The sequence below is a fragment of the Aspergillus terreus genome, genomic scaffold (assembly GCF_000149615.1).
Source record: "Aspergillus terreus NIH2624 scaffold_8 genomic scaffold, whole genome shotgun sequence".
In the NCBI taxonomy this organism is placed as follows: Eukaryota; Fungi; Ascomycota; class Eurotiomycetes; order Eurotiales; family Aspergillaceae; genus Aspergillus; species Aspergillus terreus.
Window position 1 is genome coordinate 107,066 of NT_165931.1, and position 24,561 is coordinate 131,626.

A 24,561-nucleotide genomic window follows, 5' to 3' on the forward strand; every position below is an offset into this window, starting at 1 on the left:
GCTGCGTGGCTCGTTTCCTTTGTTTGTTTTTTCATTGAAGATTTCTTTTTATTCTGTTTGAGTCCTTCGGTTTACTTCGCAGGGGATTTTCTCCGCTATATCGTACCGGCCATCCATCCATCGGGAACCTGGGCCAGCGCCAGCTTCGGTGAAGAGTACATCCCGCGTCCATCATCGGGATTGGCGTCTTCTTGCTTCTTCTTTGGGCTCTCCGAATAGGGTCCACACATAAGGGGCCTTGCTTCTCTATTTATGATTGATTGCTTCTGGGCTTGTTCTTTCCGACGCCCTGAAACCAACCGTTCCATCAATTCAACTCTTGTCACCGGTCCACCGCTTTTCACTCTATCAATTCTTCATGGACACCCTACTGTAGGTTCGCCTTCAATTTCATCTGTAACCAAGCGTCGGTTCCGTCGGCGTCCCACTTGCCATTGTATCTACTTTCGATAAACGAAATCACTAATATCACCCAGGACAGCGGACATTGTGGTCAACTCTCCCCGATTTCGGCGGAAGTCATCCACCTTCGTTGATGCGATCCACGATCTACCGGAAAAGGCAGATCTAGCCCCGGCCCAGCTGTATAGTACGGAGTCGGGCCGTCTATTCCATTCCGGTCGGATCGTCATCATCACCGTGGGCCTACCAGCGCGGGGGAAGACGTTCGTCTCACCAGCTCAGTATGGAATCATGAATCGAGCTAACTCAGATGGTTCCGATTTAGACATATCTCGGTTGCCCTCGCGCGCTATCTCCGATGGTGTGTTTCTCCGAGTCACTCTTGCTCTTATCGTGCTAATTGCAGAGTAGGCTGGGTGTCAAAACGAGGATCTTTCATCTTGGTGACTATAGACGTGCGACAATCCCCGTTGGCCAAGACATTCCCGACGACTACTTCTTCGTCAATGGCAAGAGGCTCCACTATGCCTTATCTGACAGAGCTGTCGCTGACCAGTCACAGCATCGGCTTCCTCGGTTCTTTTACGACAGAAGATAGTAAAGAGATGTCGTGAAGACATCTACCAGTTCTTGAACGAGGAAAATGGCCAGATCGCCATTTATGATGCCGTCAATCCTCTAGCATCCGGGAGAAGGTCTCTTGCCAAGGAATTCGCTAAACATGATATTGAAGTATGGAAGCTTGCTACCTATGCTGACTCCTGATGCCACCATTTGTAGCTTGTTCTGACCCCTCCAACAGACGCTCTTTATTGAATCGTGGTGCGATGATGAACGCATTATCGAGGAGAATGTTCGTCGAGTGAAAATCTCTTCACCAGATGTAAGTCGAAACCTTTTGGGCAACCTTACACAGTCTAACATGTAGCAGTATGTTGGGTGGACTTCGGAGGATGCCGTGAAACATTACTTAGCCCGCATAACGGCCCGAATCCCTAATTTCCAGACAATGGAAGAGCATGACTTGAATTACATCAAGGTACTCCCAACATTCTCAGTCATCAAACTGTCCCACTAAACTTCAGACCTAGATGATCAACGCAGGGGAGAGATTGATTGTGAACAACCGGAGCTTCGGTTACTTGTCCCACCGGATTGTGTTTTATCTCCTCAACCTCCACATCAAAGATAGACACACTTATTTTGCACGCGTAAGTAGTTGACATGGTTACATTTTGGTGCCCACAGACTAAGCATCCGTTTACCAGGCTGGCGTTTCTCTGGAAGCAGACTCCTACAAAGCAGACGCGTCGTTGTCTGAGAAAGGGGAGCATTATGCTAAGAAGATGACCGAGTGCCTGCTAAAGCATAGGGAGTCTGAGAAACAGGCTATGATTGATCAAGGTGAGACTGATTACGAGTTGAAGCCTTTGACCGTTTGGACGTCTACAAGGCGCAGAACAATCGAGACCGCCAAGTACCTCTATGAGTCAGGCTATAAGGTACGGCAACGGTCACAGCTTAGCCAGCTCAACCCTGGCGTCTGCGAGAAAATGTCAGAGAAGAGAATCCGGGAAGAATACCCGGAGGAGGTGGCAAAGCACGAACTTGATCCCTATCACCATAGGTATCCCCGTGCAGAAGTGAGTGAACTCCCCTGGCATTGGGACTACGGCACATGTTAACCGATCTTGTGTAGTCATATCACGATCTCGCCGTGCGTCTGGAGCCCATCATCCTGGAACTTGAGCGCGAGCAGAATGATCTTCTCATAATTGCCCATGAAAGCGTCTTGAGAGTTCTATATGGCTATCTGATGGCATGCAATGCCGCGGATATCCCATTCTTAGAGTTCCCGCGCGACGAGATCATCGAGGTAAGGCAGTCAGATATATATCTAGGACATGGATGATCCATCTAACAATGACCAGATCATTCCCGAGAGTTATCAAAATGAGGCACGCCGCATCCATATTGACGATCTGCCGGATGAGATCATCCCGGGGTCACCTCAGGACATCAAAATCCCCGTGCCCCCTAGTGGAGTGAATACTCCTTTGATGGGAGGCCTAGGTAGCCCGAAAGAAGGGTTTTCGACTCCTCAAAGTGGTCTCCGGACCCCTCGCGAACCCGAGAGAATTTCGCAGCAGCACGTGGAAGATGTCGTTTAGGAGCGGGTTTCCCCTGAGGGACATAAGAGCGTGAAGGATATCAGATATAATTAAGCGTTGATCATGCAATATCATGCCTCATGACAGACAATGGCGTAAATGTAGGACCAGGATCTATCCACCGTGTAGCGTGGAGACGAAGACAATATTATCGCCGGGCTGAAGCTCGTATGTTTCCTCCCCTTCAAGCTCCCAGTCTGCGTCGTTGATGAGAACAAGAATCCCCGGACGTCTGGAGCGCTGATCAGCGAGGTTTCCGCAATACATATGCTGGGACATACACATTGTCTTCCAGGATGAAGAGCTCCTTTCTTTGGTCTCTCATGACATTCTTGACGAGGTATTGAAGAAGAAAGGCGATGTTCGGGTGGCTACCGTCGCTGGTTTGCCCGGGAAGGGTAATTTGATGTTTGCGTTCGTTGGAAAAGAGCATCTCTAGGCCTCCTCTTCAAGGAATAAGTCAGTATGAGTATGTCAGAGGAGCCCGAAGAAAGGGTGTGCGAACGTGAATTCGACCGTAATGGGAATGGAAGCCGGAGCTTCAGTACCCGCAGTCGCGGCGTTGGATACAACTTCAGTGGCCATTATGGAGAAAGCGTCAACACAATAGAATGATTGTAAGCTCCCTCTAAACGGTAAGGATTGTATCTCAGGGAGTGAGGTGCTTGTGGCGGGGAAGAGGAAGAAGAATGTCGCGCGGCGGGTGAGGGTTCTTTGGCCGCCCTTATCGATAAAGGCAAAAAGTCATTTGCTCATATCCGTTGCGACAACTCCTCAACCCCACGATCGACTTTTCTCCAATTGATCCTCCCCCACACCGATTAACTCCAGATCGGCTCTCGAAACACAAGATCCAGGTCGCCACTGTCTGAGTTCATAATCTTCATGGTGTCCATCACAACCAGCTACATCAGTGTCGGGGGAAACAGGCATCCAGCCGCCGCAGACTGGGATGTCCAGTCGGGTGTGCTCGCCTTTGGCGCAGACAATAATGTAGCTTTGTGGGATCCAAGGGTAAGGGGATTGTAATAAGGCGATATTTGGTCTATGTTTCATGAGAGTATCAGCTAATTTGTGGGTTGCGCGCACAGGACACTTCCCAACGCGGGGTCTATGCTCTACTCGTGGGCCATACCGACAAGGTCAGCGCCGTCCGATTCTATACCTGCCCCAAGACGGGAATCAAACTTATCATCACCGGCTCTGTCGATCATACCATCCGGCTATGGAAAGCCGACCCTGTCGATTCTCGCAAGTTCACGCTCGTCCAGACTCTGAAAGGCCACACAAGCTCTGTCAATACTGTTGCTATCGCAGATGGCGCAGAGATTGTTGCCTCGAGTGCAGCAGATGGGACTGTGAAGATTTGGAGGATTTCATCTGAACCGGAGATCAGAGGTGAACTCTTGAAGTCTATACCGATGAAACCGCGGTTCTTCCCGCTTGCGCTGGGACTTCACCTGCTCCAGACGGACACAAATGACGCGCCCTTAGTTTTGGCGGTTGCAGGCACCACAAACATCGTACAAATCTACGTATCCGAGAGATCTGACACCGAAACGGACTTTAAGTTTGCTGCTGTGCTATCTGGACATGAAGCCTGGGTGCGCTCACTCTCATTCACAAAAGACAAGCAGAGTCAGACTGGGGACCTGCTTCTGGCTTCTGCAAGTCAGGACAAGTACGTTCGGCTCTGGCGGCTCCAGAAAGGAGACGCTGCACCCTCGGAGCCTAAGGATGATGACGACCCCATGTTGGGTGGGTTGGAGCCTACGTTGTCCAACAAGGCTCACCAATTCCATGCAGCAGGCTCGAAGTACTCTGTTACTTTTGAGGCTCTCTTGTTTGGAAACGAAGACTGGATCTATACGACATCTTGGAACCCTGACCCGGATCGCCAGCAACTCCTCACCGCCTCTGCGGATAACACACTGACCATCTGGGAACAAGACTCCGTGTCGGGTGTTTGGGTGTCTGTGGAACGGATGGGTCAGATCAGTGTACAAAAAGGCTCTACGACCGCTACTGGAAGTACCGGTGGATTCTGGATTGGGCTCTGGTCACCGGACGGCAAGCAAGTTGTCACTCTAGGCCGCACTGGAAGCTGGCGGAAATGGGATTATGATGCGGAATCCGACCTCTGGAATCAAGCGCTGGGTATCTCTGGACACGTGCGATCCGCCAATGGTATACAATGGGAGCCTAACGGGGGGTATCTACTGTCGACTAGTGCAGATCAGACCACACGTCTGCATGCTCAATGGCTACGCGATGGGGTGACCTCCTGGCATGAGTTCTCCAGACCGCAGATCCACGGGTACGATTTGAACTGTGTTGATACGCTAGGGCCGGCACGTTTCGTTTCTGGTGCAGAGGAGAAGCTCCTCCGGGTCTTCAATGAACCCAAACCGATAGCCAAGTTGCTTGAGCGACTGAGCGGAGTGAAGCAGACTACAGAAGCGGAGTTGCCAGACACGGCCCAGATCCCAGTCCTGGGCCTGTCCAACCAATCCATGGGCGAAGAGGCCGCGGCAGACGGCGATGCCGACACGGCTGCAGAAGTTAGCAAAACACAGGAAAACCAGACGATACTTGCGGAATCGGACCGGCCTCCCCTCGAGGATCAGCTCGCTCGCTTTACGTTATGGCCTGAGCACGAGAAACTCTACGGCCATGGCTATGAAATCTCCGCAGTAGCAGTGAGCCATGATCGTACAATCATTGCCACTGCTTGCAAAGCTAGTTCGATCGATCACGCCGTGATTCGTCTCTACGACACGTCTAGCTGGCACGAAATCCGGCCGTCACTTGCAGCCCATACATTGACGATCACGAGTCTTTGCTTCTCCGATGACGACAAGTATTTGCTTAGTGTTGGACGAGACCGCCAGTGGGCTCTCTTCTGTCGGAGCGATGAAGAGCCGTCCACTTTCAAACTCCTCACATCAAACCCGAAGGGCCACTCTAGGATGATTCTAGATGCTGCCTGGGCCCCCGGCACGGAGACTCCCAGCTTCGCAACCGCTGGTCGAGACAAGTCCGTGAAGCTTTGGCAATTGGACGAGGGGAACTTCACGTGTAAGGTGACCATTCCATTGAAGACTCCGGTCACTGCCATCTCCTTCCTCCCATTGGCACAGAATGCCTCGTTCGTTCTCGCGGTCGGCGAGGAGAGCGGGGAGCTGTCTGTCTACCAGATTGCGGCACAGACGCTGGAGGCTACTTGTATCGCAAACATTGACAAGGCCATGTCACCTTCGAAGGCGATTACTCAATTAGCATGGCGACCTACTGCAGTGAAAGATGGCGGAAGTAGATTTGAGCTTGCTGTTGCAAGCGAAGACACCTCTATGAGGATATTTGAGATTCAGAACATATTCCCATAGACCTCAGTGATATGTATATACAGGAGCAAAAGGAATAACCAAACCATCAGTTAGATCCGCCATTGTTGAAGAACTCCCAAAATGTTGAAGATGTTTGCCATAACCCCTCTATGCAAGCATTACCATCATGGTTGACATGAATTAAGTGTTGAATGGAATCAGCGGACTGGGAGACGTAGGTCCCAGGTCAAACACAAGCGAAAGACAATGCGAGAAATGGCGACGAAGGTAAGCAAATGGACCAATCAGTTTCTCTTTTCGAAACCATATCCACCCTTGCCCTCGAGAGACTCGTAAGTCTTGCCTTCGCTACTGCGTCCGTTTCGCGGCCCTCTAGCATCCAGATCCTCTTTGAGCCACTTAAGCACCAGCTCACCAAGCTGGCTATTCTCCGACGTTTCGTTCACCTCTTGCCGGAACTTCTCAAACGGACCCCACTGCCGCACCGAGCCAAGATGCATATGCACCAGATGCGTCGGCCAGTGCGTCAAGTTGTCCAGGATATGCGTCGCATAGACAATAGAGCACGGCCGCGTCTCGGTCTCCCGCTTCAGGAAGGCCAGGAAATTGCTCCGCGAGAGCAGGTCGAGGTCGACGGTGATCTCGTCGAGAAGGAGAACCTGCCACGGCCGGAGGAGGCCCATGGCGAGCTGGACACGGCGCCGTTCGCCGTCCGACACGGCGTGCATGCGCCAGTTCAGGTCGATGTCTAGGATGTCGACGAGCTCGTCCCGGCGCTCCGGGTAGGCGTTGCCGCCGACTGAGGCGAGCAGCGTCGGGACGTCGATGTCCGTTCGCACGATGCTGTTGAGAACCCACTCCACGCCTAGATACGTCACGCCTTCCAGGCCGTCCTTGAAGGGGTCTTTGCCGCCGACGGAGATGGTGTCATTGGGCGCCAGGCGTTTGCCGGCGAGGAGTCGTAGGAGCGTCGTTTTCCCCGCGCCATTGGCTGTTCGTGTGTTAGTATTGATGAGGGTGGGCTTGCGCCTTGGCCATGAAGATACCTCCAATGAGTAGGGTACGACTTCCTGGGGGTACGTCCAGAGTCACGTTTGACAATCCAGAAGTCCCGTCCTGGAATGCATATGTGAGATTCTTTACTTGGATTGAGGGCGCCGAAGAGGCCATTGTGGGAGGTGAGAGGGCGAAATCGACCGTTCTCGACAGGAAAATAGGATACTCCTGGATCAGATTGAAAGTTAAGTTGAGAAGATATGATTGTCAGACAAACAGTGAGTCACCAAGGAAGATGGCGGGGAAAATGCGACGCTTAATGGGTTTCTTAACGATGAGATCAGATAAGCTCCGATGAGGTAATGGCTTCATTTTCCTCCGCGATTTTTTCCCTTCCTCCGTCTTGCATTATTCCTCGGTCTTCCACCGACTGCTGCCAACTGTCCTATCTGGTCGCATGTCTGGATCCATGGGGCTTTAGTATCAATATGGTGATATTGTTTTGCGACTTCATTCCATGCGCAGTCTCTTCCGGTGTTTTTCCTTTCTCCGACGCCCGATGGAACCCCTCATAGCAGTCGTCGGTGCCACGGGCACCGGCAAGTCCAAGGTAATATGCTCCGGACGTGCGGTTGCTCAGTGTATCTGTTACTGACGGATGTAGATAGCTCGCAGTGGAATTGGCTACACGCTTCAATGGTGAAATCATCAATGGCGACGCAATGCAAATGTACCGCGGCCTCCCCATCATCACGAACCAGATCCCAATCGAGGAACGAAATGGAATTCCGCATCACCTGATTAGCTGTATCGACCTACACGAAGAGCCATGGCGAGTAGGACTATTCAAGAACGAATGCCTCCGGATCATCAAGGATATACATGGCAGGGGGAAGATCCCGATCCTGGTGGGAGGAACCCATTACTACACGCAGACTGTTCTGTTCAAGGACCAGCTGGTTGGAGATGGGATGGCGGACAACCAGTCCAGCGATGAGGAGGAGGACTCGGCAGTCAAATGGCCCATCCTCAACGCATCGCCCGAGGTCGTCCTGCAGAAACTCAGAGAGGTCGACCCCGTCATGGCGGATCGATGGCACCCAAATGAGACGCGAAAGATCCGTCGCTCCCTTGAAATCTACTTCCAGACGGGAAGACCGGCATCGGAAGTCTACGCTGAACAAAAGCGCCAGCGACAGACCGTTGCAAGCGACCCCGACTCGTCCACGGAAACTGGCCAGCTACGCTTCCCCACGGTGATTTTCTGGGTCCACTCGGAGAAGGAGACGCTCAAAGCTCGACTCGAAAAACGCGTGGACGCAATGGTTGACCAGGGTCTCATGACGGAGGCGCAACGCATGTCGGATTATCTCCAGGAGAAACAAGCGGAGGGCGTTTCCGTTGACCGCACTCGGGGCGTCTGGGTTTCCATTGGATTCAAGGAGCTGGCGCCTTACTTTGAGGCAGTCTACAAGGGAACATCAAGCGAAGCAGAGTTGGATGCACTCAGGAAAACCTGCATTGAGTCGGTCAAGACCGCAACCCGTCAATACGCCGTTTCCCAGGTCAAATGGATCCGAAATAAGTTGTGGACAGCGCTGGCAGAAACTGGCATGAAAGACCGCCTCTATGTCATGGACAGTACGAATGTTGATGCCTGGACGAAGTGTATTACTGAACCCTCCGAACGTGTCGTCCAGTGCCTGCTAAACGGCGACCCTGCGCCAGACCCTAAATCTCTTTCGGAGCTTGCGAGGACGACCCTGAGCGCGAGGGAAGCACAAGAACAGAGGAACGGGAGTTCCGAAGGAAAGTGCTTTACCTGTGAAGTTTGCAAGAAGACCATGACCACCGAGGATCAATGGAATATACACCTCAATGGACATGCCCATAAGAGGGCCCTCAAAGGTGCAGCTAGGAAGGCCGAGCGCGACGAGTATCTGCGGAAACGACAGGAGGAATTGGAGAATGCCCAACAGAGCGAGCAATAGACTGTTGGATACATTTTGTTGAATAATTACAGCAGGAGTTTGGCACACGCTGGATCGTGTGTATAATGGATAGAGCTGATACCCATCTAATGCATTGTAGAAATGATTGAGATGTATCTAAGCCAGGAAGCAGTAGGTAGTGCCTCGTATAGATTGGCATCCTGGAATGCAGACAGCCCTCATTTCGAGCGAGGCTTGGTCAGGGGGGAAGTATATCGAAGCGCTGACGGAGGTTTACCCGTCACCCGCCTAGCACTTGGGAGTTTAGGAGAGCCGTGTCTCTTTCAGTCCCGGTATGCATGCATAGTCCAAGCCATGCGTTAGCCATGCCTGAAGTAGCAGCCGGAGCTTCCAAGATTCGAAAATTTCACCGGAAGATGGCATCTCAAGATGACATCGAAGAACCGTGACCTCCACTTCAAATGCCGCGGCCTGCATAATAAGATACATCAAGGAGTTCCTCGAACAGGACACAGACACGCTTCACCAAACGCTGAACTGGCCTCGGGTCACGCTAGAAAGGCAGGCAATAGACCATTCCATACTTTAAGGAGAACCTCATGTTGTTGTTGATCGCCAGGCCGCGAAAGCTGGTGAAATAATATCCCCTGTACCGGTTTCCTCAATTTTGAAAACCTCAATGACGGAGGATTTCTCAAGTTTTCGTATCCTCCACGTTCCTTCTCCCTGGATCACGGATTTCAGCCCTACATATAAGATTAGTTTATGGAAATTGGAAGGAATGTACTGATCCATACATTCAAGGAAGGCAGCGGCAAAGTTGATGCAGATGTTCCCATCCCAAGTTCCTTTACCGGCCTTCTTGACCTTGACTGGTATGCTGGCCGTCTCCAGTTCCTCTAGGCGATGAACAATGCCATATTGGTCACGGAAACCGACAATGATCTTAGGCACGCCGAGGAGGAAAGATTGGGCCCAGAACTTGAGGAGCTTCCGCTCATACTTCAGCATGTCTCTATCGTTCCGTATCTCCGCTGAGGTCTTCAACTCCACCCAGTGGATGGGGTCCTCTTTGCGATCCGGTTTGCAGTCCCAAACTGTGAACCAGCGTTAGTATCCGCTGCGAGACCGACTTTTCGCCATGGGTTTAGACAGTTCCAACGTACCGGCGTCGACTTCTCCACCGATAATTAGCTTCGTACTACCGATCCCAGTTCGTACAACTGAGCAGTATTGTGCTTTGTTGTTCACGACCAGCTCGGGTCGGCCTTCGATCTCCTCCCGCGAAGTTGGGTCCCATGGTTGATTGATGACAGATAGAGTCTCAAATTTGTAGCCTAGTGTTTGGTTAAAACCATGCCATTAGTAATAGGGTGGACGATCTGACCCCAATACGCCATTAGTTCCTGGGAAGCCATGCCCGGAGGCATTCTCTGATTCTTCTGGATTTGCTTCTGTTGGTTCTTGTAGCTGTTGTTTTCCTCAATGAAGCTAGAACCGTCAACATAAGCTCGTCTTGACATGGTCGGTCTATACCCACATGGTTCCCTGGAGGAGGTGAGTGTGTGAACATGGAGTCATGAAACAATTGCGCAAACTGCAAACTTACCTGAAAACAGGTGGCATTCATTTCGAACCTATCCGCGGATTAATAGATACCTCAAAGATTCATTCTCACGAAAAAAATACCCATTCATATGATCAAAAGGCGCTGCTAGGATCTAGCCCTCACCATTAGCGATATGCGCAGGTATCATTCACCATCAATGTCCTTACCTTGGTCATCATGCCTCGCCAGGTGATGATGTCGGCGTCAGACGTCTTCCCCGTCTCCTTTTCCAGCGCCATGATGGTTTCCAGAAGAGCATCTAGATGTTCGTCTCCGCTATCATCGAGCTTCTGGAATTCATCAAAGCCCTGGTTCAGGTCTGCGGGAAGCTTAGGTGGGTAGTAGTACCGCAGGGACGAGTCCCCCAGATGAAAGCTGTGTTCATCATCGTATGAAAAGCAAGCGATCTCCTGGACGACGGTTATGTTCGGGTTCCGTCATAGAGGAAGCGCAAGTTACACCCACCTTTGGGCGTCGGATGGTGGTATTGGAAGCGTAGAAGCGACCAATGGGCTGGATGTCAAAGCCAGTGCGGTTCATTTTTGCTGTAGCACGGCCGTTGCATGGGCCAGCGCGGATGGGAGAGGTGTAGCAAGCTCTGATAGATTGCTAGGTAATGTATGTTACGCCCTGTATTCGTGATGCGCGGATGAAGTGACAAGGGCGGACAACCCCGGGTTCAATAGGCCAGCCCAAAAGACGAAGGAAGAGATGTGATGGCGACCTGCGAAATGGCTGGTATCACGTTGGATGTGTGTTCCATGTATATATAGTAAGGTAGTACAGTAGATGTGGAAAAGGCGGTTGGAGAGGAAGGGGAGGGATTGCTTGTCTGCTCCCACCGAGCTATACTACTTTAGACCCGAACCCGCCCCCCACCAAAAGTCTCCCAACTACCAGCTCAAACTGTTCCCTTCGCCGCGTTCTCCTCTGTCGCAAACTGTCCATTTCTTCCGAATATTCCTTAGCTGACCAGCAGCTGCTGCGGTGGACACGTATCAACATGACCTCTCGGATCGACAAGACGATTGCCCGACAGCGCGAAAAGTACCTCTCCGCCGATTGTTCCGCTGTGAGCAGACAGGACGATGGCTAACGATGGTGTACTTGTAGGATCGCTTCCGGGGCCTACTACGAAGCTCACCAGCAACTCCGGGTCATTGCCGCGCGGTACATCAAGCAGGCGAACTACGATGCGGCGGCGGAACTGCTGGCTGGAGGGGCTACCGCGTTGCTGAGAGCTGGTTCCCAGCAGGGCGCTTCGGCGAGTGGAGGCGACCTCGCGATCATGCTGGTTCTTGAGGTTTATAACAAGTCCGGCTGGGAGATCAGTGGAAAAGATGATGCGGAAGACCGTTCTCGGAAGAGTGAGTGAGCTCCCGGCAAAGACACCTATGAGTTCCATGCTAATCACCGGGACCTAGAGCGCCTCATCGAACTTCTTCACGAATTCCCTCCCGAGGAGCCTACACGGAGACGGTATATTCAGGAAATGATTGCTTGGAGCGGACGATGCGGTCCCTTGGAGAGGGGTGACCCTGACTTGCACCATGCCGCTGGAACAGTCTACGCCGAAGGTACGAAACACGTTGGAATACTAAATACGATCGATGAAGTTTCTCTGACTGGTTTTTCTAGACCATGAGCCATATGATGCCGAGAAGCATCTCATCCTTGGTACATCCGAGTCCGCCGAGACGCTGGCGAAACTGGAATATGAGTGGTACACGAATGACGAGCCGCACACGGCGGCCATCTACGCCTCACGCGCTGTCTTCCCATACCTCCTCACTGGCAACATTCGCAGTGCCAACAAGGCCTTTCTCATTTTTACGTCGCGACTGTCCTCCTCGAATCCATCCCTCGGCTCCCAAGTCGTCAGCAGCGCCAGTGCAGACGTGCGCGTGTTCCCAGCACTGCCTCTACTGAATTTCATAAGCATGCTGCTCCTCACCATCCAGCGTGGCAGTGCGGACCTCTTCAAGCAATTGACGGCGCAGTATGCGTCGCAGATTCAAGAGGTCGGGCTCTGGGACGATGCCTTGGCGCAGATTGGCGAACAGTATTTCGCTATCAAGATACCCAGACAAGGGAACCCTCTGCTGGATATGATGGGTAGCATGTTGTTTGGCGGCCAGGGTGGCGCAGGTGGAAGGGGACCGCAGAGTCGGGGACCGTCAAGGAAAGTCGAAGCACCTCCGTCAAACCCGGAGCTTGATTAGGAGACGGCAGGACATGAGCGTGATTCGAGAGGGCACATGCAGATAGAGATAGCCCTGCAGTATGTAATGAATAGCATGCATGAAAGCTTGATAATTTGCATCAAACTCGTGAATTGGACTCTGGCTCGTACATCCAATTATCCTCGTCCAATGCCGCCACTTTGTTCTGGAGGCTCTGCTGGATGAGACCGAGGATTTCTATCGCAATCAGCCAAAACCCTATCATACGGCACTCCCCAATGAGAGGAGAATGCAACTCACCAGCTGGCTCATTGCTCAACTGCCTATTCCGATTTCGGCACATCATTTCTACGAGGCTCGCCTCGATCTCTACACCATTCAGGTCAGGCTGGTACTGAAAGCAGTAAGAAGGACACGCACTTTCTTTCTCACGGCCACTGATTTCCGTCTGCGCCGTAGAGTCCGCCCCTGTAGCAGCGGAGCCTCCAGTAGCACCGCTGCCCTCCACACCCTCCATCTCATCGCCGTCTTCTCCAACGACGGGTGGAAGAACGGGGACGTCGAGCTTATAGCCGCCGTTCTTGTCCCGGACCACGATCTCTCCCGTATCTCCGGACCCCGAGCTTAACGAGGAGGTGGACTCGTTCGCAGCAGGAGCTATAATATGCGAGGAAAGGCTGGAGACTCCGCTGGCTGTACCGCTCGGCATGGAGGGATTGGGGGGTGCGGTTGATACGGGGCGGCGACTGAGATGGTGGTGGAAGAGGTTCCGACGGACAGAGGTGGTTCCCATGTTGGCGACAGCGTTCAATCACCGGGCGAATGGAGTCAGCAGAAGATAAGTCGGTATATGCATCGAGAGGACTGGGTGGACCGGAGAAGACAGCGGTATCGTAGCATGTAAGGAGGACGGGGGATGCGATACTGAGATTTTCTGATCGGGAGAAATCCACAGGACGAGCGAGGGGTGATAAGGAGAATTAAGAATAAGTTGTGGGCATAGGGATGAACCCCTAAGGGCGATGCAGGGCGTGAGGTAGTTGGAGAAGTGAAGATGAAGATGGAGAAATGGGGATGTTGCTTGCGGATTCGCCAATCACGAGTCACGCGATGCGCATAGAGCTGATCGCAGCAAATTCAACAACGTCAATTCCAGCAACTCTTCTGTCGGATATTGAGGACATTCCAGTACTAGAAATCCTTCAACACCAGTCTCTATTACACACAGGTGTTTTAAGTCCGACACTTAACAGTACTGAGGGTGGTCTTACTAAGGGCTCGAATTATTCCCGATTCGGCCATCCGACGCGTCTGCGCGCTCCGACTTTCGCGTCTTCCACCACCGAGCTTTCTTACGATCAACCACGACCACCGATTCTCACCACAACGACGGAACACATAATGGTCCAAGCCGAATCCTCCACCAGTGCGTCGCGCAATGGCCTCAAGGCCGTCACCGCCGGTGCTCCTCCCGACTACGAACTCCCCTGGTATGTGCCTAGCTTGAGATTTGTTCGGCTCCATCTAACCAGTACCTATCTTTAGGGTCGAAAAGTACCGCCCCGTTTTCCTCGATGATGTCGTCGGAAACACAGAAACGATCGAGCGTCTGAAGATTATCGCCAAAGATGGCAACATGCCGCATGTGATCATCTCGGGCATGCCGGGTATTGGAAAAACAACTTCTATCTTGTGCCTCGCCAGACAGCTGTTGGGAGATGCATACAAGGATGCAGTTCTAGAATTGAATGCCAGTGATGAAAGAGGTATTGCGTCTTGATGGTCAGGGAGGCGGACGAACAGCTTGCTGACCTTTCAGGTATCGATGTCGTGCGAAACCGCATCAAGGGCTTCGCTCAGAAGAAAGTGACCCTCCCACCTGGACGTCATAAGATTATCATCCTCGATGAAGCCGACAGGTGAGTGCTATTCCCAACAATGTGGCTCTCCATACATACTAATAGCTAACGTTGTTTAGTATGACCCCCGGTGCGCAGCAGGCGCTGAGACGCACCATGGAAATCTATTCATCCACCACGCGATTTGCATTCGCCTGCAATCAATCCAACAAGATCATCGAACCTCTCCAGTCCCGATGTGCGATCCTTCGCTACGCACGGTTAACCGACGGACAAGTCGTCAAGCGTCTGAAGCAGGTTTGCGACGCCGAAAAAGTGGAACACACCGAAGATGGGCTCGCGGCTTTGGTCTTCAGCGCAGAGGGTGATATGCGTCAGGCGATCAACAATCTGCAGAGCACCTGGTCCGGATTTGGCTTCGTCAGTGGTGACAATGTCTTCCGTGTTGTGGACAGCCCGCATCCCGTCAAGGTGCAGGCGATGATTAAGGCTTGCTGGGAAGGCAAGGTGGATGCTGCTCTGGAGACACTGAATGAGCTGTGGTATGTGCCGTCGCTGCTGATATACCTCGCGCAACACACTAATTGCGTCTAGGACTCTTGGCTACTCCTCGCACGACATCATCAGTACCATGTTCCGCGTTACAAAGACTATCCCAACGCTGTCGGAACACTCGAAACTCGAATTCATCCGGGAAATCGGCTTCACGCACATGCGGATTCTGGACGGGGTACAGTCTCTGCTCCAATTGAGTGGGTGCGTATCAAAGCTTTGCAAGATCAACATGAAGCCCCAGCTCTTTGAGCCGCCTCGAGCCTAGGGTGTATAATAGAGACATTGTTACGTGGGATTGCTTGGTGTTTCGGCGTTCGGCCAGTAAGGCCCATGAAAGTTCACTTAGATTAATGACATGAAATCTCAAGCTACTCATAGAAGATCTGCTCCAAACATTTCATTCATCACTTCTTTTTAGGCATTTTTGCTCCGACTGGGGGACTGTTCTTGCTCTTGAAATCGTCACACATCTGCTCCATGGTTACCCATTCCACCCCTTCGTGTTTGTTGATATGCTCAATGATCCTAGAACATCAGTATCGACCTATACGCACACCAGCCTGGAACTTACCGCTCATGCATGAGAAGCACATGTGGCCGTCCTGAGACATCCGGATGGATAGTCATGGGAAACACGAACTCGTCGTACTCCCGGTAGAAGTAGTCAAAGTGATCCTAAGCGACATCAGCCACGCCCAACACCAATGGCCACTCCAGAGCGATAACCCACCTTCCAGATATCCTCAATATCTCTCGGATTCACCCAGCCATGACTATTGGCCGAGTTCTTGATAAACATCATAGGCGGCAGATCATCAATGTACCAGTTCCCAGGGATCTCCACCAGCCCCGTCTCCTCTCCCCGCTCCAGCGGCTTCATCCACGTATGCGCATCCTGGGTGTAATCAATCTTGGTCCAACTATCCCCCGTGCGCAGCCAGTACATCTGGCAGTCGTGGTGCGACATGGAATGGTCGTACTCGATGCCGTACTCGAGCAGCAGCTCCGTCATCTCCTTGCTCGTCTCCCACCACGGCGCCACCGTGCCCCGCGGCGGCTTGCCGCAGAAGTCCGTCAGCAGCTGGTACGTCTTGTCGAGGATGTCCTTCTGCTGCTGGATGCTCATGTCCGTGGGGTTCTCGTGGCTGTACCCGTGCAGCCCGATCTCGTGGCCCGCGTCCCGGATTTTGGCGCACTCGTCCGGGAAGGTCTCGAGCGAGTGGCCCGGGATAAACCAGGTTGCTTTGATGTTGTACTTTTCGAACATTTTGAGCAACCGCATTGTGCCGATGTGGCCGGCGAAGAGGCCTGTCAGAGTCAGTATTGATGTAGTAGAGTATATTCTACTGTAGAGAGGCGGCGTACCTCGACTGATGTCGTTGACGCTGTCTTCGCCGCCATAGGAGCCCAGCCAACCGGCGACGGCGTCGATGTCGACGCCGTAGCTGACTAGAACGCGCTTTTTGCCCATTTTTGATGGTGTAGGTCACTGGTATTCTGTGAGTTATCAAAATATTTACATATGGGTGAGATATGGGTAAGATGAATGCTTAATGCGAACGCCTAAGGACTTATATGACCCGGCCAAGTGCTTAAGGGTGGGGAGTGAGGGGAGGGGGCGAGGGAACGATAAGATACCTATGGGAAATATCTCCGTAGATAGGTACCTCCAACTTACGGAATCCTGGGGTTGATCGTCTTATCTGGATAGTCCGACATATCAATAGTTATTCGTCGGTCGATACGGTACCTTACTCGTGGTCTTTGGCTTACTCCAAATGTATGTCTCCAACAGAGTTGGAGAGGACAAGAGTGGGGGTATACAGTGTACCTGTATACATGGAGGGCATCGATCAGTAGAGGATGCTTTGCCGGCTATTCGAACTATTCAACAGACTCTATGACATTGCGGACTGTTCTGCACAAGCGCTAACAGGCCCACTGCACACCATGGTCTATGACTTCTCCCTCCAGATCTTCTCGATAATGGTCGCCGCCCCCAGCACCTTCTCCTCATTGAGCTTCTTCCCAATGACCTGTAGGTTAATCGGATGCCCATTCATTGTCTTTGGCTCGTAAAGACTCCAGTTCCATGCATCCAGCTCATTGCGCGGCTGATAACCTCCCGCTGGCAGCCGATCTACATCTTCTCTGACCTCGTCGACGGGAAAGGTGACAGCCGGGTAATCGAGCAGGTTCCAGATCTTAGTGTAGCCCACCCATCGGAGCGCGCGGTGCGGGATAGCAGGGTGCGGCGTCGTGGGAGACAGAAGCACATCAACCGGCTTACCGGAAGGAGACCGCGTGGCATTCCACTTGTTAAGGTACTTCCTCTGTAGTGCGACCTTCCCCTTGTTGAGCTGCCAGTACTCGTAGACAGAGATGGCCTTCGCACGGTCAACCAGCGCCTGGACATGGGGAATCATCGGCTCTCCCGCCGCGCCGACATCACGGAGGATATCCTCGCACCCGTCAGCGGTGTAGTACTGGTCCATGAGCTTGATGCATTCATGGTGGTCCGACGTATCCCATGTGATGACCTCGTGGCCCTGTTTCTCAAGCTTGGATGCTAGATCCCGCAGCGCGCGTTCGATAGGAGGATGCACCTTGACTACACCGTCGTCGAGAATCAGTCCGATTACCAGGGGTCTACTCTGGACCTCCTGGAAGGCGACCTCATTCCAGGGGAGAGGGGTGCATTTGGGATCGAACTCCCATGGTTTTGCGTTGGCGACTAGACGGCTTACATAGCAGAGAGATGACAGGTCGCGAGCCATGGGACCGACGGAAGATGGGACGTGCTCTTGTCCTTCTGTGGATACTGGCACCCCGAGGTATGGATATCGGCTGCTCTATAGATGGTCAGAGAGAATACTGCGTAGGGTTGCAGGAAGGAACTTACACTTGGCTTGAAACCGTACAGCCCGTTGATGCACTGCGGGATTCGGACGCTTCCGCCAATGTCTGTTCCCAGGCCAAACAGAGAGCCGTGAAGGGCTAGTAGAGCTCCCTCGCCACCAGTAGATCCGCCCGGAGTGAAATCAGGGTTGCGAGGATTTACCGTTCGCCCCCAGAGGGGATTGTCGGTCTCCGCCCACTGACAGAGTTAGTACAGTCGCACTTTGGACAGGCTAGGTTGCGGATATACGGACCATGATACTCTGTGGCAGATTCGTCTTGAGTAGGATCACCGCGCCCATCTCCTTGAGCATCTGCACGATCACCGCATCCTCCGTAGCAGGAGAGAACGACCGACCGACGTAGCCCAGTGTGCTGTCTACACCCTTGATGCTGAACTGGTCTTTGACTGTGATTGGAATCCCATGGAGCGGCCCTTTGAGCTGGCCGGTCTCCTTGAACACACGGTCCAGCTCTCGGGCCTGAGCCAATGCATCGTCGAAGACTACTTCTGTAATTGCGTTGGTCTGATGAGAGTTAGATCGAATGCGTGCTTTGTTATTTAGGGGGAAAAGTTGACATACCAGTTGATGAGCTACTACAGCTCTACGTGAGACAGGGTTAGCTTCGTATATTGCCGGACTGCAGTCATCGCCATACACACCTGCGGATATAGGCCTGAACCACCTGTTCGGCGCTGTACTTCCCGGATTTTAGCTGACCGAGGAGGGCCAGGACATTGTCAATATCTGTGATTTCTTGGATGATTGGATCATCACGGACACAAGAGCGTTCGTGAACATTGTGGATTTGGGGCGGACGCTCATCCAGATCGGAGACCATATATGGCTTCAAGGCCTGGTCACGGAGGGCCTGTTTGCGGGTGACAATTTCCTCCCACTTCTGGACGCTACCCATGGTGTATGGATGGTGATGGTACGATTCGGGGAAGACAAGCTGATTAGAATGATGAGGGCGGGTGATATACATCCACCCGACACTATATATACTGTACCGCGGAGTTCTGTCCGTCTACTCAACGTCTCCAACTCGGCTACCAACCCCATGTCTCCAACTTTTGATAATGATAACATGGAGGATTGTATACACTGGGTAGTGTAATGCTAGACTATGAATATCATACTACTTAGATTAATATCAATCCGAAACATACGCGTACGCACAGCCGCATTACTCGAATGTGGTGCGATGTACTCCACTACTCGGCTTATTCGGCTTCTTTTGCCAGTCTTGAACTTCGACTCTAGGCATCTCTCTTGCACATCCGCACTCCCACCATGACTCTCCCCCCCGATGCAGCTGGAGAAAAGACTCGGGTGCTTTCTCATGGCGAGATTGAAGCCCTGATCGCCAATGGCCAGTCCATCGTCATTATAGATCAGAAGGTGCTACGCCTCGACGCATGGCTTCCCTACCACCCGGGCGGCTACAAGCCCATACAGCATTTCATCGGCAAGGATGCAACCAACGAGTTTACGGTGTATGTGCTTATGGCTCACAAGACCCCTTCACCGTAGCTGATGAAAGTAATATAGAATGCATTCTGCTGAAACACGCCAGCAAATCGACCGCTACCAGATCGGGAGGATTGAAGGCCGCTGGCGGAATCTGCTGCCTCCCATCCAGGGCGGCCCCCATCGCGAGGGCGCGAAGGAAGTCATCGAGCTTACGCCCCAGCTCTCCCCTGAGCGCAACGGTCCCGAAGAGCTCGCTTTTCTGAACGCCCAAACCAAAGAGGAAATGCGCTTGACCCTCGATCGGTATCCCTCCCTGGACGCGTCGACCCAGTCCCAGATCATCGAGAGATACCGTCGTCTGTACGAGCAGATCCACGCCGAAGGACTCTACGAATGCAACTACACCGCGTACCTGTGGGAATTCGGCCGCTGCGCTCTTCTCTTCGCCATCATGCTCGCCTTTCTTCACATCAAATGGTACTGCACCAGCGCCGTCTTCCTCGGATGGTTCTGGTCGCAGATGGTCTTTGCCGCGCACGACGCCGCCCACATGGCCATTACGCACGATTTCTTCATCGACAACCTCATCGGCATGATCATCGCCGCCCCCCATCGGCGGCCTGTCCCTGGGCTGGTGGAAACGCACGCACAACGTCCACCACCTCGTCACGAATGCCCCCGAACACGACCCCGACAACCAGCATCTCCCCTTCCTAGCCGTCAACCACCGCTTTCTCGGAAGTCTCTTCTCCACCTACCACGAGCGCCTGATGCCGTACACAGAGCTGGCCCAGCGCCTCGTGCCCTACCAAGCGTACCTCTACTACCTGATCCTGATGTTCGGCCGCTTCAACCTGTACGTGCAGTCGTGGCTGTTCCTCGCCTACGGCCAGGGCCCCCGCAAGGGCCTGGCATGGTGGCACCGCTATTTCGAGATCGCCGGCAATCTCGTCTTCTGGGCGTGGTTCGGCTACGGCATCGTTTACCGCTCGCTGCCCACCCCAGCCACCCGCGTCCTGTATGTGCTGATCAGCCACGCCGTGACCATGCCGCTGCATGTCCAGTTTACCCTCTCACACTTTGCCATGTCGACCGCTGATCTGGGACCCAACGAGTCGTTTCCCCAGCGCATGCTCCGCACGACCATGGACGTCGACTGCCCTGAGTGGTTGGACTGGGTGCACGGCGGCCTGCAGTTCCAGGCCATCCACCATCTGTTCCCGCGCGTGCCCCGGCATAATCTGCGGCGGGTGCAGAAGTTGGTGCTAGAGTTCTGCCGCGAGGCGGGCATTCCGTATGCCCTGTATGGGTTTGTCAAAGGTAACCAGAAGGTGGTGGGTAGTTTGGCCGAGGTCGGTAGACAAGCGGCCATATTGGCCGAATGTAAAAGGGTCGTGGCTGGTAGAATGACCCAAACTCATTGACCCGATCTAGATGACGTCTCCTAGTCACCGTCTGCAAGTACATTCTGCGTCTACGCAGCCAAGCTTATATGAAGATCCTATGCTATAGCATAGGTCCCGTCGTTGCGACAACCAGTAACAATTCTATTCGGTATCATATCCGTTCTCAAGGTATCAGAGCTATCCTCGTACAGCACTATAATTTCATATCAACAGGGGCCTCCTCAGGGGCCGTATGTACAGAAGTCATCGAGTCAGTGTCGGATGACTCGTCCGCTCTGTCTGCTATCGGTAGCCTTTCAGGACTGTTCTTCAACTTGCTCAACCCGACTGGTGGATTCTCCACAGGAGCCGGTGGTTGACCAGGCGCCACGGAGACAGGCGATACGGTGGATCGTTGCTGGGACCACTCTTCTAGAAGATCTAAAACTGTACTCGGAAGGGGGTTGTTAGGAGCTTGTCTTACGGGGCCTGCTAGCCCTGGACGCTGCGCCCGCGGCATTACAATCTGATTTGTCCAGGCGGAGGAGCCTTCCCTCGACGCTGGAGCGGGCACGATGCTGCCCTCGGCATGAGTCGCTGCATTCGAATCGACCCCCCCACTCAAATGTTCCGGCGTCCGGGATCTGCTAGGCGGGAGTCCCTGCTCCAGCGTGCCTGGCAATTCCTGGGGCCCGCTTGGATAGTCGGGGCGTGGAGTGTGCCGTGTGCTGTTCGTCTCCGGTATGTCTTGGAGGCTCCGAGGGACAGTGATGTACTCGGGCCTTCGTTGGGAAATTTCTCGGTCGTTGGCCCAGGGAGATGACAGGGGCGGAGCTGCTTCCCCTGTCTCAGCTGAGGAACGCTGCATCTGACTCAACACCTCATGCACCTCTCGCTTTCGGGCTTCGGAAATGTTTACTGGTGAGAAGCCGACCCTCGACATTGTCTGGCTCAGATTGAGGGCTCCTGCAGTTACTTCTGCCGGGTTGCGTGCTAGTAAAAGACGGAGGACGTCTGGGTGTCCGTGGTGCATGGCATGGTAGTGTGGAGGCCATCCCATTTCGTCTCGTTTGAGCACCGATGCCCCTCTCTCAAGGAGGATGTTGACGACGGGAAGATGTCCGCCCATTGCAGCGAGACATAGCGGCGAGTCCTCCTTATTTCGAGTATCGTACTGTAAATACAGCGGAGAGCCCCGATTCAGCAGGTTCTGAACTGCGGCTGCGTGGCCGTGTCGACATGCTGTGCAGAGAGCCCGATCTCCCAAGGCATCTCGTGCTTCTAACGATGCGCCCTTGTCGCAAAGCAGGTCGAGCACGGCCATTGACCCGCACGCTGCGGCGATGTGAATAGGCCTTCGCTGATCTTCCGTCGGTACTTCTATGTCGGCACCTGATAGGAGGAGCAGTCTCGCGATCTCGATGTTGTTGGCCATGCATGCGTAGTGCAAGGCGGCCATCCCAGAAAGACACCGAGCTTCGACCAGAGTTCTTTTGCGGAGGAGTAGTTCCACAACGGCAAAGCGCGATCTCATGACTGCGAGATGTAGAGCCGTGCGTCCGGCGATATTTGTGATGGTCAGAGCCTCTTTCTTCTGGCTGAGGATTTCTACAACCTCCGTATGCCCGTTAAAGGCGGCCCAATGCAATGCGGTCATAGAAGCATCGTCAGCATGTCGCTCGGATGCCTTCATCTTGAGAAGCAACTGCGTGGCCTCCAGCTGGCCCATCGCTGCGGCGCAGATCAGCGGCGTCCTGCGATCGCTTCCTAACGTGTCAACTTTGGCTTTGTTGTTGATCAGGGCTTTAATTGCCCCCAGATGGCCTCCTTCGCAAGCATAATGGAGGGCGGTCATCATCAGGCCATCTTTCGCCTCGACATCTGCCTTGGATGAGACGAGGAGCTCAATCGTCGCAACATCACCGACCTTGGCTGCAACATGCAACGGTGTCATATGATTGTCTGCTCGTGTGTTGACCTTTGCGTTATTCTCGATCAATATGCGTGCTGCTTCAACTTGGCCCTGTTCGGCCGCAATCCAGAGAGCAGTTCGGCCGTTCGAAGTCCTGGCCTCGATATCCACGTCCTCAAGCAGAAGCAGCTCAAGCACACCGCAGTGACCACGGGAGGCGGCAAGATGAAGCGCTGTCCAGCCTGACGCATCGGTAGCACCCAGGCGCGCATTTCTCTGGATCAGGAGGTCGACCACGGCCTCATTTCCACAATGCGATGCCACCAGCAGTGCATTCCTCCGGGAATGAATGTGACGGGCTTCGATTTCGTGGCCACTCGTAATGAGACGCTCAACGTCCTCTCGAGAGCCGGATTGTGCTGCTTTGACGATGGCCGGAGCAGAAGATCCCTCGTGCGAAGCGAAGTCGATGCTCGTGGTGACATCTCTTCGGCTGGATCGTCGGCCTGGAGCCACATTTTCAGTTGGGATTTGTTGGACGAGTTGAGCGTTTGATTTGGTCGAATTGGACCGCCGCCATGGCCGCCAGGTTGACCGCAGGCTTAGTTTAGACGCCGAGCGTGTAGGCTGTGAAGAAGACGTGGAATCGGACTTCCACCTTCGCATGCCGCTCTGATTTGGCTGGGTGCGGTTCGGTCGGAGCGTTACGCTTCTGCTGTGGCTGTTTCCAATAGACTCGTGTGGACGGATTGGCAGGATTAGGCTATCTGCCTGGGACATACTGCCGTATCCCTCATCGGTCTCCCGGCTGTCATTGCCGCTGCTCATAGTGGATAGCGTCTCGGTTCTCGACCACGGCTGCAGTGCGCGACGATACGGCGCAGACACTGTTGCAGCCGTATCGAAATCGAAGCCTGTCTCCCCCACAGAGAACTGCCGATGACTGAGGCTGGCGGTATCAGCGCGGGAGCCGGCATAGCTACTCGATGACCGGAGTGTCTCTGCATCCTCGGCGACCTTCCGAATGATACGGCGGTTCTCTACTCTCCGTAGCAACTCGATTTGCTCCGACGAGGAGCGACTGCATCTTTTTAGCACATGGACACATCGAGACATACGTAGTATGCAGGTAGTCCGCGACATCTCACCATTGACAAGCCTGCAGCAAGAGCTGAAGCGCAACAACCTGTGACCGCAGTCTCTCCTGATGCCCTCTCATCACGTCCTCGTTCCACATCGCCCTGAGACGAGTCCCGAAGCCGATATGAGCGTCGGTCCCGGCGGCGCCCCGCGTGAGGGAGGCAACCTCCTCGGAGAGAACGTCCATGACGACGCGACACCCGTCCAGCGCGACGTTTAGTCCTTCATCGTACTCGGTGTATTCTGCTGTTACGGCTGTTGACCGGGTGTTTTGCAACCGCGCCCAATCGTCCAATTGAGTAATCGCGGACTTGATCGTGGTCAACTCGCCCACGAGCGACCGGATCGTAAGGTCGGCATGGGCGTATTTTTCGCGCAGGGACCACAGTCCTGCGGCGGTCTGGGTGATAATTTGAGCAACCTGAAAAGCACCAGAGACCACCCCGAACGCAGAGACCGGGTCCATGGCGTAAGTCGCAGGCACTATAGTGCCTGGTGATAGATTTTCTCCGAGATGCTGTATACAATTGATGCAAGTAGTTCAATGGTGTTATGTGTCGGCCTCGGGTGCAGGGCGCACAGTCCTGGGAGTACGAGATACCAAGACAGCGAACAGCAAGCTGTAGGAGAGTTGGAAGTCCAACCTCCAAACAGTCAGCCAGAGGCATCATCCT

General features: G+C 53.4%; 12 protein-coding genes across 12 annotated transcripts; 6 read left to right on the forward strand and 6 right to left on the reverse strand.

Annotated features, from left to right (window-relative positions):
- Positions 1–358: 358 nt before the first annotated feature.
- On the forward strand, positions 359–2,573 carry ATEG_05665 (bifunctional fructose-2,6-bisphosphate 2-phosphatase/6-phosphofructo-2-kinase; the record flags this gene model as incomplete). Its single annotated transcript, XM_001214843.1, has 8 exons — positions 359–372; positions 477–763; positions 965–1,134; positions 1,205–1,285; positions 1,494–1,613; positions 1,671–2,045; positions 2,102–2,278; positions 2,334–2,573. 8 exons carry the CDS (start codon positions 359–361, stop codon positions 2,571–2,573), a joined length of 1,464 nt encoding a protein of 487 aa, XP_001214843.1.
- An 885-nt stretch (positions 2,574–3,458) lies between these two features.
- Positions 3,459–5,959, forward strand: ATEG_05666 (Elongator subunit ELP2; the record flags this gene model as incomplete). Its single annotated transcript, XM_001214844.1, has 2 exons — positions 3,459–3,587; positions 3,641–5,959. The coding sequence occupies 2 exons, from the start codon at positions 3,459–3,461 to the stop codon at positions 5,957–5,959; spliced, it is 2,448 nt and encodes an 815-aa protein (XP_001214844.1).
- Positions 5,960–6,204: 245 nt separating this feature from the next.
- On the reverse strand, positions 6,205–7,090 carry ATEG_05667 (putative ABC transporter; the record flags this gene model as incomplete). The annotated part of the gene is made up of 2 exons (XM_001214845.1): positions 6,205–6,911; positions 6,967–7,090. The coding sequence occupies 2 exons, from the start codon at positions 7,088–7,090 to the stop codon at positions 6,205–6,207; spliced, it is 831 nt and encodes a 276-aa protein (XP_001214845.1).
- Positions 7,091–7,475: 385 nt separating this feature from the next.
- On the forward strand, positions 7,476–8,907 carry ATEG_05668 (tRNA dimethylallyltransferase; the record flags this gene model as incomplete). The annotated part of the gene is made up of 2 exons (XM_001214846.1): positions 7,476–7,526; positions 7,585–8,907. 2 exons carry the CDS (start codon positions 7,476–7,478, stop codon positions 8,905–8,907), a joined length of 1,374 nt encoding a protein of 457 aa, XP_001214846.1.
- Positions 8,908–9,465: 558 nt separating this feature from the next.
- Positions 9,466–11,017, reverse strand: ATEG_05669 (DXO/RAI1 family decapping nuclease; the record flags this gene model as incomplete). The annotated part of the gene is made up of 6 exons (XM_001214847.1): positions 9,466–9,614; positions 9,666–9,965; positions 10,035–10,205; positions 10,478–10,505; positions 10,645–10,887; positions 10,943–11,017. 6 exons carry the CDS (start codon positions 11,015–11,017, stop codon positions 9,466–9,468), a joined length of 966 nt encoding a protein of 321 aa, XP_001214847.1.
- Positions 11,018–11,480: 463 nt separating this feature from the next.
- On the forward strand, positions 11,481–12,699 carry ATEG_05670 (protein GET4; the record flags this gene model as incomplete). The annotated part of the gene is made up of 4 exons (XM_001214848.1): positions 11,481–11,524; positions 11,591–11,844; positions 11,902–12,054; positions 12,116–12,699. 4 exons carry the CDS (start codon positions 11,481–11,483, stop codon positions 12,697–12,699), a joined length of 1,035 nt encoding a protein of 344 aa, XP_001214848.1.
- Positions 12,700–13,043: 344 nt separating this feature from the next.
- Positions 13,044–13,453, reverse strand: ATEG_05671 (uncharacterized protein; the record flags this gene model as incomplete). Its single annotated transcript, XM_001214849.1, has 2 exons — positions 13,044–13,048; positions 13,081–13,453. 2 exons carry the CDS (start codon positions 13,451–13,453, stop codon positions 13,044–13,046), a joined length of 378 nt encoding a protein of 125 aa, XP_001214849.1.
- A 608-nt stretch (positions 13,454–14,061) lies between these two features.
- Positions 14,062–15,339, forward strand: ATEG_05672 (replication factor C subunit 4; the record flags this gene model as incomplete). Its single annotated transcript, XM_001214850.1, has 5 exons — positions 14,062–14,150; positions 14,206–14,426; positions 14,480–14,579; positions 14,639–15,061; positions 15,114–15,339. 5 exons carry the CDS (start codon positions 14,062–14,064, stop codon positions 15,337–15,339), a joined length of 1,059 nt encoding a protein of 352 aa, XP_001214850.1.
- A 139-nt stretch (positions 15,340–15,478) lies between these two features.
- ATEG_05673 (polysaccharide deacetylase family protein) lies at positions 15,479–16,545 on the reverse strand (the record flags this gene model as incomplete). The annotated part of the gene is made up of 4 exons (XM_001214851.1): positions 15,479–15,599; positions 15,646–15,749; positions 15,805–16,382; positions 16,440–16,545. The coding sequence occupies 4 exons, from the start codon at positions 16,543–16,545 to the stop codon at positions 15,479–15,481; spliced, it is 909 nt and encodes a 302-aa protein (XP_001214851.1).
- Positions 16,546–17,029: 484 nt separating this feature from the next.
- Positions 17,030–18,890, reverse strand: ATEG_05674 (amidase; the record flags this gene model as incomplete). The annotated part of the gene is made up of 5 exons (XM_001214852.1): positions 17,030–17,926; positions 17,977–18,171; positions 18,227–18,499; positions 18,557–18,578; positions 18,637–18,890. 5 exons carry the CDS (start codon positions 18,888–18,890, stop codon positions 17,030–17,032), a joined length of 1,641 nt encoding a protein of 546 aa, XP_001214852.1.
- A 380-nt stretch (positions 18,891–19,270) lies between these two features.
- Positions 19,271–19,713, forward strand: ATEG_05675 (uncharacterized protein; the record flags this gene model as incomplete). The annotated part of the gene is made up of 2 exons (XM_001214853.1): positions 19,271–19,473; positions 19,554–19,713. 2 exons carry the CDS (start codon positions 19,271–19,273, stop codon positions 19,711–19,713), a joined length of 363 nt encoding a protein of 120 aa, XP_001214853.1.
- A 1,336-nt stretch (positions 19,714–21,049) lies between these two features.
- ATEG_05676 (ankyrin repeat protein) lies at positions 21,050–24,353 on the reverse strand (the record flags this gene model as incomplete). Its single annotated transcript, XM_001214854.1, has 2 exons — positions 21,050–23,828; positions 23,896–24,353. 2 exons carry the CDS (start codon positions 24,351–24,353, stop codon positions 21,050–21,052), a joined length of 3,237 nt encoding a protein of 1,078 aa, XP_001214854.1.
- Positions 24,354–24,561: the final 208 nt, after the last annotated feature.